Genomic DNA, 12,948 nt, shown 5'->3' with positions numbered 1-12,948 from the left:
AGGTCCACAAAGCTACCTAACGGTAAATGCAAGGCAGAATACTTTTGCTGAAAAGTAATTATTTCATGTTTTCTATAAGGTAAAGCTCTGCATATGAGCAATTACTCCAGTAAATTGGTGAGCTGCAAGTTCACGCTGCTGTTAATCCCGTGGCAACCAATTCACCTGGTCACATTCCTGCGCGCGACTCACCGCTGGAGCCATTTTTATCATGAAAGGAGATATGTTCCTCTGCCTCACCTCAGCACTAATGTAACATCTTTTAAGTGCATTTCACATTAAGGCTTTAAAACCCAGTGCTTTTTAAACTGCTTAAAGTTAAATTTTCATTAACATTAAATAAAATACACACAGGCCTTCAGGATTCATATCCTAATGAGAGCATCTGCACTGGGACAAGCAAAAACCAGTTGTGCCCGTCTACTGCGTAAGAATTCCAGCAGTTTCTCTACAGGCTTTACAGAAAGAGCCCTCACCCCTAGAAAGGACTCAATTTAACTGATGACCTCATATTCAGTTCCAACCTGCTCTTCTCTCTCTTTTGTTCCCACCCCCCCAAAAGCCCTCCGAGAAGCACCTTTCACCTTGACTTTGCATCACTGTCACCAAAAAATCACCCTTTTTCTCCCAGGCCTTGTGGCAGTGCTGCTATGTCCCACAGTGGCTGCGGACACTGCCCCAACAGTCTTGCCTCAAGTATCCCAACTGACAGGACAGATTTATACTGGAGTCACCGAGAGGAAGAAGAGAATATCAAAAGAGAGTCAGTGAGAAATCCCCTGCGTGGGTAAGGGTGGATTTCAGGGTTAGCCCTTCCTGTGATGCAGGCTGGAATTCAAAGAAAAATACTGAAATTGGAAGTCCTGTAGTGATCAGTTTCTAAAGGAAAAAATATGTGCATATTAATGTACAGAACTCCTACTGCACGGACCATCTTTGAGAAAAAAAGCCTCTTATTTGAAAGTAAGAAAAAAAAAAAAAAAGATAATTAAGCTAATGTGGATTTAAGTGGATCAGTTAATAAAAAGTCTGATCCAGAAAACTACTCTTAAAAAATTATTAATACAAACACTGTAAGTCTGAATAAAGGCTATCATGTGGAGTTCTGTGCCTTTTATAAAAGCAACACCACTATTATTAAAGGCTGCTTCCAACCCCCCATCAAAAGTCACAAGTCACCGTTCATTAAAAATGCTCATTAACTCAGCTTTCCTTTGGCCAGGGGCTAGACTACTTGTGCATATACAGTATGGAGAGAAATGCACCAATTAATCTTACACACATCTGCAGCTGGGGTGAGCAAGGTCTGTACGAGCAGTTTCCTTTTCCACATAAATCAGAACAAACTGGAACAGCTGAGCATTACCACTGCCAGCCAGTGCCTGCCAGCTACTTTATGTCCTAAATTCTTTTAAATGCAGTACCCAAAGCTCTTCACTAAGCAGGATACAGCAATGCTTTCAGCACAAGGATCAGCAGCTCTCGGAAACAGCATCAGGTACCATCAGGTTAAGAAACGGCCCACATACCAGCATGTTGCCTTGTAAATGTGTAATTAGCAAATACCCGGTTTATGCACAGCTACCCTCATGCCAACCTCAACAATTTGCTTTCAGAACTAAGCTCTCTGATCCACCAAAGACACTTCATGTAATGCAAGGACCTACGGATGTTCTCACCACTACAGCCTACCTTTTGAACAAGCATGTTTCGGTCAGCAGAGCTCAAACTAGAAATGGGAATGAGAAAGGAGAGGAATGCCCAGTTTCACGCCATCTAAGGAAGTCCTTTCATGAGTAAAGCTTTTTAATAATGCTGAAAGTGTCATTACAATTACCAAGCCCTTGGAGTTGGCATAAATGCTGTGCAAGTGCTGTGGGGGAGCACATGTGTGTACATGAACAATGTCATTCGCTTCTGGCAGGACCGGCACTTTAAGCATGTCACCCTTAATTGCAAAATTGTTTTACCTATTTTCAGTAGCATCACAAGCTTTGCAATATTAACAATTTACCTACCACTGGACTGTAAATTACTTGGTTTTAAAGAGCAACAAGTCCATTAGCAAACTGAGGGTATGAAGATCTCCCAACGCACATTTCAAATACAAGAGACCGGTCACAGCCCTGAGAACTAAGTACACAGATCTTACATAGAAACCTTGGTCTTTCTGAAATTTCAGCTGAACAATCAATGTGCAACTTCAGTGATAAAGAGGAGAGAGAGTAAGATTTTTTTAAAATCTCTTGCCAGTAAGCTTACGTTCTCAAGCATAAGTTGTTCTTAAAAATACTAATACAAGTATCAAAAAAATGACTTAAGTTATCAAAAGAATTATCAGAGTACTCTGCAGGCATATTTTCAGAGGCACCAAACAGACATCAGAAAGAAGATGGAAACTTTGAACTTTGGTAATTTGGGCTAGATCACGAATATCTGCAGTATATGCCCCAGGTATCTAGAACAACAGAGCTGCTGACCTCAAAAGGTTTGTATGAGCCGGATCCAACTTTATTGGTGTCTGTGAGTAATTACATGAATGGAAGTGAAAAAGATTCAGGAAAAAGTAGTGATAAGAAGCAAGTCAGCTGGTACACTTTTAGCACAAAATGTTTTCAGCAAAGAGGCACGAATCTCACAGAAACCTAACTTGCATTTCGTCTTGCTGTGGTTAAAATTAAACTTTATAAAGCCAGGAAGAGAGGAGAGCTTGCTGCACACACGTGAAACTCCACAGTGATTTCGCAGAGCCATTATTGATGGATGCCTTGAAGGCATAACAAAAGAAAGACTCTAACATTAAATAGTTTTTCCACTGTATCCTAAATGTTTATGTCACAGCTGTACCAGAGCCAGATTTAACAGTTAACCACATCCTGCAGACAAAACGTCACTCACATTTCTGAAGTCCAGTGTTCATCTGCGTGTAAGAAAGAAGCTGAAAGGAGAGGTCACCTGGTCCTGGCAGACAGGCCAGCATGGCAGACAGGCACTAACACAACATGGGGCATTCACTCCTCTGCACACTGCAACAACAGAGAGACAATTCAAAGTTATAATACAAGGAGGAACAGAGAAAAGAAAGCGGCAAAGAGCCATCCCTGGGTGAAGGCCTGACCAAGCACAGATGCGCAACCACTACTCCAGCCCTTACTGCATCTCGAAACAGCAGCGGAAATACTTCAACAAGTATCACCTGCAGAGTTAAAACTGAAATAGCCATCTCACTCTCCTCTGCTGCTTGACACACAGAGGATAATCCATAACTCTGCCCTCAAATTTCAAAGGTGGTGGTTATGAATGGCAAAGAAACCACCATCATTCATTTTACTATATATTGAAATGCGCTGGCTATCTACCAGGTATAGCCAAAGTAAGTCCTCTGGAGAAATCCTGTCAACTGCTCTTTTACATTTAATAAAAAGGCACGGCATGCATAAATTGAAGGCAAAGTATGCAGCGCACTGCCTTGTGGCAAGATTAAGCTGCATGCTACAGCCTGTAATTTCTGTGGTCCATTAGGCTGAAAGATGAATGGCTACAACTTCCTTCATTTCATAGGAGACTCGCTAACCTGCACGGCTCTGGGTTAGACAAACAGCAAGACGTGCCTTCTGCACAAAGGAGCTGCAGAGGTGCCACCATCCTCTGCTGCAGAGGTTCAGCATTTAGGAAATCAAATCTCAAAGCAAATGCACGGAGCACTAAAGCTCTTTATATATAAACACTGCACAGCTACCCTCAAATCACATTACGGGCATACAAAGGGAGGGATCCCAGCAACAAAGCAAACTCAGGCTTAAAGTCTCCCAATGTTACTAAAACTACAGAGAGAAACTGAAGTTGGAACAAGGTCTCTAGAGGTCACCTGGTTCAAGCCCCTGCTCAGGTCCCCCCTGCTACAGCTACTGGGCCAAGCCACAGCCAGCCACGAGCACTTCAGAAACCTCTGGGAAACGGGATGGCTGAGCCAAGCTGGAGAAATCAGTTGACTTCTCCTCCTTGCCCAGATCTCCGCAAGCATCAGTGCTGCTACACAGGGAGTGCTTTTGCCAAAACACCCCGGGAGCTGCTAGAAAGGTCTTGGGGCTTGTTATATGACCCCCAAAACACAGAAAGGCTTTAAAGGCTTCAAAAGTTACAGGCTGATTTAATTTCAGTCATTGTTCCACAAACACGAATTAAAACAACTGGGGAGGCATTCAAAGATCAGAAGAGGTGAAGCAGAAAGCTCAAGACCGACACGAGAAGCCGCGGCTGCAGAAACCCCGCAGAGGCCACTTCTGAAAGGGCCGTACTGCCAAGGCCTGCCTCAGCGAAACGAAACCTTCGGGTGAGACCCGACGTGGCAACGTCGGCCTCCTGGCTAACGCCGCCGCCTCCGTGGTCCAGAAAGCTCCGAATTCTCTGCAGCGACGTTTTAAAGACTTTAATCTGAAACCTCACCTCAGATCACTGTCACAAGTCAGACCGTCCAAGGAATACTTGCACCAGTACAGCAAACAGAGCGGACTTAAGCCTTTCCATAGCACAGCTCTTACTTACTGTGTAGAATTCATTAGCTCCGTGCTTATATGCATCTCTCTGGCCCAACATGCAAAGGCTGACTAAACCAACGGTCAAGAAATCTCATCCAAATACTAAATTACAAAAACTTCTGCATCTTCACTGTGCAAGCGCTCTCATAAACTGACCGAGTGTTGCTGAGCGAGCCTGTTGGGTGTCACTGTGACTAACGATTAAAAATAGTTTTGGGCACTGAATGTCAGCTTGACAGCTCCATGCTATTGCCCGATCACCCTGCCCACTCAGCGTAACAGCGACTCAGTGCTGCGAGAAAAACACACCACCTCACCATGCTGCAGGGCTGACAGCGCAACCACCAACGGAGTAAGTTTACATCATTCTCCATTTCATTGCTAGGAGATAGTAGTGATCTGCACTGCCAGAAGTCCAGGATATGTAGTTGTAAAACCTTGTAAAATAAAACTAAACCCTGATTTTCTTCTCACCCTCTATAGGAAGTAGAGTTCTTGGGAGTCTTTCAGAAGGTGTTCAGAAACGATGACTGAAGACCTGTCACATCCACAACCTAAAAGGAATCGCTTTAGGAACTGAAAAGTTGCTTGACCTTTATAGATGAGATTCATTCATGACTACAAGTATGCAATGTTCAGTGAAACTCTGCAAACAGCAGTTTCTTGTCCCAAATCATGCCCAGAAAGACCAAAAAGACAAAACAAGAATCCAGCTCCCTTTAATCAGAAGACAAAATCACTGAGTTGCCCAAGCTTTATGTGAGTAAGCAACACAAACACTCACAGTCAGCAAGAAAAAAATAATAATTGTATTTTCCTTTTTTCCTCATTTCATCAACTTCAGAAGACTGGCAAAACCCAAGACTTATTTCTCAGTGACAAGCAAACAAACATAATTAAGAGACTTCGTTGCAGTCAGAAAACCAATCAGATCACACCATTCCCATATTCACCTAAGCATAGTTTACCTTTTAGTCCAGTAACATCTGACGCCAGCCCAGGATTACTTCCCATGCCTGCACGGCCAGAGGGGCTCCGTGTCTAAAACATCACTTAACCGATGGCAAGTTTGTGTGCAGCCCCGAAAGAGAGAAATGCGCTCTGCAGCGCAGCACTGCACTCACCGTGCTCTTCGACTGAACAAGTAGCATTTCTGACAGCAAGATATGTGGAGGGTTTGCTCACCTGCTCCGTCATTAATGCTCATTATAGCCTGAACACTGTGACTCTTTGAGTAAGCCTCTTGCTGAAGTGCCACAGAGAGGCTCAGCGCCTCGCACACAGCAATAAACAGGATAATGGCACATTAAGAGAGAGAACAAGTGATTAAGAGCGGTCACAGAATTCAACTCAGAATAGCCAGGCTTCTGCGATAAGACAGCAGTATTTCCTTGAAGGTCAAAACATGTATTTACAGAAGCTTTAGCTCCAATACAGAGAAGAATGTTTTAGAGAGGGCTATAAAGGCAAGTTGTTCCCACAGGCAGATAATCATTTTAGGCAATGCCAAAGGTTCATAAAAGACTGGGGTGGCAATAATCATTTTAAAGGAAATTCTGGACTTAAAAAAATTATTTTAAGTAGAAGCATAAAATCATTCTTTTAGCTTGATTTGCAATAACCAAATTGATGCCATCTAGGTCACTGCTGAGCATTAAAAAAAGAAATTCAGACTTATATAGAAGTGCTGACCATAACTCCATTGCTGAATTCCATGTTATAATTAAATTCCTGCTCCAATTTTTGTTCTCTATGAAATTAACATAGTTTTTCAAAATTGAGATTTCAGTATCTGAAAATGCATTTGAAATATCTTCACAAGCAAGTTTGTTCGCATTTTTCTTTTTTTTTTTTTTTTAGAATTTAATTAACGTTTATTATCTTCGAGATATTCTGCACCTGACTACTACTTTCTGACCTGACTCTCCTTCAGCACGAGCTAGTGCAGACAACTCCAACGTACGGCCCAGGTAAAACGAACCGAAATCCCCTGCATGGGCTCTATTTTGGATCGGGGTGAGCATTCACGGCTGTCTCACACTGTGATGGTCTCAGGTCGGCAGCGCAGGGTCCTGACACAAAGGCAGCTGGGCCCATCATCCCCTCCTGCGCTCGACTTTATTACTTCTAATTAGTCCAGAGCAGGAGATAAACTGAACTTGGCACGTCAAGACTTCTCGCTAGCAGACTCAGCTCCTTGGCGGCAACTTGTGTGGGCACCAGCACCTGCAAAGCTCCCTGTGCGGCTGCTGCCCCAGCCCCTCCGAGGATGGGCGGTGTGTTACTGGGGGAACTGCAACAGACACAGTGAATCAGGAACTGAGGGGTTTTTTTTGCACTTGTACCAGATTCAGCAACACTGTCATCTAAACCAGCCAGCTATAAACTGGAGAGCAAGGTGACCAGTAGGCTCGGGCACCCAGCAATGGAGGGCAGCTGTAAAGCCCTTACCTTTAAAGTTTTTAAATTGTATTTTAAACTGATTCTGTATACTGCCAAACACAGCATAACTAGTTCTGTCTTGAAAATACATATAAAAAAAATAAAGTACATTTCTAGAGGAAAACAATCATTAGATTTGAATAAATAAATAAATACCCCTCTTTGAAGTGATTTTAATCAAATCTGGCTGCAGGATATAATCTTAACAGCACATGTACTGCAGGATGCTCTATGAAATAGTTAGCAGGTTTAGACAGATGAACAGATTTTTTTTTTTCTCCTAAGACTTATTAATAATTAAATTAAAGCATGTTAAGCTTAAGAGGGATTTGGGGGTAGTTGTCACATCCCCACAATGACTATTACGTTCAGCCTTACCTGCACATCAGGGTGGTTTTTGGTCCAGGCAGCAGAGTGTTCCACGCACTCATTTTCACAGTAAGCCCTGTCACCACCAAGGCTCACCGGGTGGGACAGAAGAGCCCACCTCTACTCATTGCCCAGGGACACCCTCCCTGCAGAGGTAAGAATCGGCTCCAGTAAAACTTACTTTCTGGACTAAAAAGATATATTATTTTCTGGCTGATATTCAAAGTTTAGTACTGCCTCTGCCAAACGCAGTGCTCCTCGGGCCAGGGGGTACTTTTATAAACTAGAGTAAAACCTAGGTGCAAAGCAACTCGGTACTGCTAGGAATTTTCTAATACTCTAACACAGCTTTATCATTATATAAACAGACCACATATGCAGAGTTATTGCCAAGTTTTTAAATACGCCAATCTCTGAAGCTCCCAAGAGGCCTTACAGGGTAAGCACACAAAGGAAACACCCCCCTAAACGATCCCTGGCCAGCAAAATATGGAAAACTGAGCTGGTTTAGACGAAAGCAAGCTGGTGAAGTCTAATGTTAGGTTCCTGAAAGTAAACATGCATGTCTGAAATTCCACGATTAACTGCAGGCCTGTTCACAAAGCCTGGGGCCAGGAGGAAGCAGGAGCATCCACCCACATACAAAAGAAAAGCTCCAAACTATTCCAAGTTTCCAGCACCCTGGGGTCCCCTAAGCCCGCAAGGGTTGTTAAGCACTTGTGGCTGGCTGACACGCTTCACTTCTCCTCGTTATTCACAAGGTAGCCCCATGAAATTCCATAACCGCTGGTGGGATTTATGGCAACCCCTATGCACACGCGGCACATTCCAAGTTCAGCATATATAAATGCTGCAAACAAAAAAACAAAAACTAACTTGGGTTGTGAAGTTTCTTTGGTACAAATGTCTGTAAGAGCTTGCCAGGAAACATAATTGAATCCAAGCCAATTTTCATGCTCCAAGGGAAGCTCAGTGTCTCATTTACCCCCCAGTAGGCTGCTCAAGACCAAATGAGACTCATTCCTTCTCCCTCTCCCAAAGTAACCTAAAATCTAGGGGTTTCAAAAATTTGTTCATGTCAACCACAGATGCTGAACCCCCCACCAACCTCAGCATTCAATGCAATTCCCTCCAGCCAGCCATGCCTGGTTTGACAGTGCCTAGACTGATCCTGCAGGCTTCCTGCCTTTCTCCAGCCTTCAAACTCCCCTTTATTCTTGGGCACTTACCAGAATGGCCCTTTCCCAGGACTGCTGAAGAGCCAGAGATAGATCTTACCGTTTCCTGGAACAAAATTACCAAACTAGCACTGTATTCATTGCCAACCGGTATCACATCCTCTTCATGTTTTATAAATGGAAAACTGCAAAATAATGCGCAGAGAGGTAGTCTTTTGAAATGGCAATAAATCACAATAGCATCAAGTGTACTTGGGGATAAATAAATAGGAAGACCGAACAATAGAAAGTCGTCTTTTGTAACAAGCTGAGTGCACCGTCAGCATCTGCCAGCACAGGACCTTTTGGCTTTCTGCATTCAGGTGAATCTTTTGTAGAGCCCTGCAACAGTTTCGATCAAAATCAATTTTTGCTTCTTGCAGTTTAATTAACTATGATTTTCCTTGTAAACCATCTCACCTTTTAGGCTGACCTCCATTTATAATGTTACTCAGCCAACAAAATTAAATAGTTTTGAGGCGAAAGCAGAGAGAATTTAAATGTACATAGGGTGCTTCAGGTGAGGGGAGGCACCTGCTGCAGCACAGCTCTGCCTGAGCTGGGACGGCACCGTTCAACACGGAAGAAAATGAAGCAGCTCTGGGGTAACAGCACTTAAATGGAATATTGTTCATATCACACTCCTCACACCCAAGGGCTATCACTAAAGGCTTCTTGGTGAGCAATTTTGAACAGGATCTAGTGCAGTAAAAAAAGCCAAGGTGGTGGCTCTCGGCTCCAGGCAGGCAGCTACCGTCATGTGTGACATCAGCTCCATCAAATTCCCTCTTCGGATAAAGCAGCAGCAAGCTCAAGGTTATGATCTTAGAGTTTAAAAAACCTTTTTTAGGTCGGTCCCAAGAGATTATTTTAAAACACAGGACTACGCATCTGCTGAAGAGTAGAACAGTTGGCTTTAATTGTAAGATGGATTTTTACATAGCTTCTGACCTTTCATCTAATTGAGGCCTAAAGAAGAAAAAAAAGAGGAAAAGCTATACGTCACTTCAGTTATTAAAATCCATCAAGCTCAGACTTTAGCCTTGGGATAACCACAGTCAAAAAATTGACTTGCAAGTAATTATCACTGCTATCTGCAATAAAAGTTAATTGGACATAATTGAACTAAAGCCCTAATCTGAATGAAGCTGTTGCTGGCAAGAAGCCTGCTCCTGCCTGCACTTTGCAAATGAAACTCCTAGCAGTAAAATGGACAAACATGAGGCCGCTTTTACAGTCTGCCCACTGCAAATCACAGCGCAATTCTGCAAACAGCTCGTTAGCTGGGCCAAAATAAAGCCATTAAGAGGGCCTGTCCTCACCAAACACACCCTTCGACAATACCCAAACAGGGTGAAGGCATAGAGTTTCAAAAGCAAGTTTCAGTTCTACTGACCTCTTAATTACATGGACTGAAACATAAGATTCATGTCATGAGATGCTGGTTTCATCAGCCCCCGAATGCTGCAAATAGCAGTACAAATAACGTATTTTTTGAGCATGTAAATATAACAAGTCAAAAGGTTTTCAGTGCTGATAATTTAACCACCTTCATGCAGTTCAATAGCCTTTCCTGTTGTAAGACCAGCTTCTTTCATCTCCGCAGCGAAGCAGACAATTAGCTGCTTTTTGTGCTCAGCCCATGCAGGTGGCTGGGGGAAGGGAGCATTAAACTAAATTCCTGCTGATTCCTCAATTTATATTTTGCCTTTTTGTTAACTAACAGACCTGAAAGTGGTTGTCATCCCTCATACTACTTTAGAACTTCCTTCCAATTTTAATTATTAACATTCTGCCCTTCACCAAAGCATATCAAAGCACTTAACAAACATTACTGAAGCCACATAACCACTCTGAAACGGGCAAAAATTGCACACAACTCCTTTTATGGTGGCTTAAGGTTTTTTGACCAGATTTATGTTAGAAGCCTGGTGTCCTGATTATGGGCTAGCCTATGACAGAAGAGATCGGGGGAAGTATCTAGCTCACCACAGGTGCCTGACGTAATTTTGGATGAAGCATTTAATCATCCGATGCCGGGGTTGTTCCTTGTTAAAAGGACAGCAGTGGGTTAGTTTTCTACCACTGAAGAAGACAGTGAGGATAAATGAAACTGTGGAGCATTCAATACCACCCCGACCTTCTCACGTCAGTCTTACAAGGTCATGGTCCAGGCAGTCTCCTGGGGAGAAACTAGAAGCAGACCACCCTTCCCTCTCCTGAGCACCATTTGCTCACCACTGCTCCTCTGCATTTTCATGGCTCAGAGCAGAACTTCTTTGCTCAAGAAAGCTGCAACAGAGAACCAGTGACATCAATTCCCTTTCATGACCCAAATCAGTGGCTTATTTTACTTCTCTCAAAGCCCTCACCTCTTTTTAAGCCTATTTTTAGATTTAACTCCGTATTCAGCAATGTGGCAGGAGCTGACAGACAACACAGGCGTAAGTAGGTCTTGCCAGGTGTTGCAGGCCACTTCTAAGGCGAAGGAAAGATGTAGAAAAGACAAGTTGGGACGATTGTAGGGCCTGGCCAAAGCTTCAAAGGAGTATTTCTGGCTGTGCTTGAAACACATATGCTAGTGGTCACTTATGAGACAGATGAGATACTACTTTTACCATGGGAACATATGCAAGAAATAGGAAAATCAACCTGCCTGAGGTCAAAAGAGATTTGAATAACTTTGTATCTGCCTCCTCTGAATTTTCACTACACTAAAGCACTCTGACCTTTAATTAATCTTCCTTCTCCTTTTATATGGTAACTTCCAACTCCAAGTTTTTAATGCTGTACTGGTGGGAAACATGGATGAAGAAACAGTCTGGGGTGTATCTTAGTTAAGTTTCACAGCAAATAAATCTGCACAGTCATTTAGGAGAGGGAGCAAAGGATGCTACAGTTGAACTGGAGCAGTTAAGTGCAGAGGCCAGGTAAATAAAGCACTGTCATCAAAATCATAACTTGCCCAGGATATTAGGCTTACATTCATATTTTCAAAATGCAAAACAGACTCCCTACTTGTTCCTGTAACATGCACAGAAGATACCATTTTCTTCAACAAGATACTGAGAGGTACAAACATTCCTTCCCCCACAGCGTCCATTATCCTTGGGGCAAACTATACCCACTTTCTTCCTACATGCTCCAGCAGCATCTATAATATCACAGCAGCTACTATAGAATACAGAACAGACTTACAGATACAAGTGTGCATGTTTTCATGTGAACGTGACGGTATTCAGGTTAGCTGAGATGACTCCCGTCCAAAGCAAACCCAGGTCAGCCCAGTGACTACCAAACCACAGGATGCTGCTAACACATACCCCAACGGAGGCACCACGCATTCCCCTAACAGAAGACATTCTCCATCCTCATGCGCAACTTCCTTCTGCCCTTGAGTGATAAGAAACCAAAATACACACTGACCCCTTTCCCATAGTGGAGAGTCTGCAGTTAGAACCTCAACACCATCAGCGAGAACGTGCACTGCATCGCTGCTACGTGCAGCTTTCCTACATGTTCGATGTCTGCGAGAAGCATGAGGTTGTAATTCTGGGCTTTACTTTACCATAAAGGACGTGCACAACCTGTGAGCTTCCTCATGCCACTCTCAGCCAGAATTCCTCCCTCTCGACTTTCTTGCCTTCCCAGATCTGAAAAGGAAGTAAGTACAGCAAACAGCTGCCTCGGTGAAGGGGAAAGGAAACATGAAATAGTTCCTCCTCCTGTGGCTGCTTCACACAGATCACCATTATCATTATCTTCTCTCATTCCACATTTACCCTATAAAAGCCCAGAATTAAAGTCTTAATCATGACTTACAGAAATCCTTGTGGCTGCACATGACAGAAGGATAACAGTTTTTCCTTCTAAAATATCGTTAGAAGTTACAGATTATGACAGTTCCCCGAGTAGGGAAATAGTGATCTTCCTCTGTTTATTACAAGCTGATTATTTAAAAAGAACATTTTTTCAGAGCTGACTTTGAACAAATTTTACCTCTATGCAACACAAAAACAACAATCCAGACATTTGTTAGGTATTGAAAAATATGCTTTGAGTCCCGTTTTAAAAATAGATTCACTTGAAAATGAGAAATATTTGCAAATAAGATGAGGTAGAATGAATTAGACTTCATATAGAATAAAAAACTGAACTTGCATATTAAGAAAAAAAAGTGACTCACTTGTGGACCAGGTGTGCTGGTGGTGTGTGAACACAGGTGGGCAGGCTCACAGGGGTGTGGATTTCAGTTTGCATTGGTTATGCATGTGTACCACTCTGACCTGTACCATTTCACTGACAGTTGTCTGGTTTAGTATTTAGCTCTTTGGATACTGAACTAAGGTCCCATCTATGGTGAAATTTTAACAGCCCATTTA

The 12,948-nt window shown here is 42.9% G+C and overlaps 1 protein-coding gene across 3 annotated transcripts in view; it reads right to left on the bottom strand.

Moving 5' to 3' along the window:
- Window positions 1-12,948, bottom strand: part of FAM222B (family with sequence similarity 222 member B) — a 37,952-nt gene that overhangs the window by 8,076 nt on the left and 16,928 nt on the right. For 2 of the 3 annotated variants that reach the window (XM_032983372.2, XM_032983377.2), the window contains exon 2: window positions 2,899-3,026. The exons of the other annotated variant lie outside the window; for it this stretch is intronic. In XM_032983372.2, coding sequence (XP_032839263.1) covers window positions 2,899-2,980 — 82 coding nt within the window. In that variant the 5' untranslated portion in view covers window positions 2,981-3,026. The remainder of the gene's footprint in view (window positions 1-2,898; window positions 3,027-12,948) is intronic. 3 annotated transcript variants of the gene reach the window in all.

Source organism: Tyto alba, unplaced genomic scaffold (genome assembly GCF_018691265.1).
Source record: "Tyto alba isolate M040663 unplaced genomic scaffold, T.alba_DEE_v4.0 Super-Scaffold_19, whole genome shotgun sequence".
In the NCBI taxonomy this organism is placed as follows: Eukaryota; Metazoa; Chordata; class Aves; order Strigiformes; family Tytonidae; genus Tyto; species Tyto alba.
Note: the sequence above shows the minus strand (reverse complement) of the source record. Positions and strands in the feature narration are given on the sequence as shown.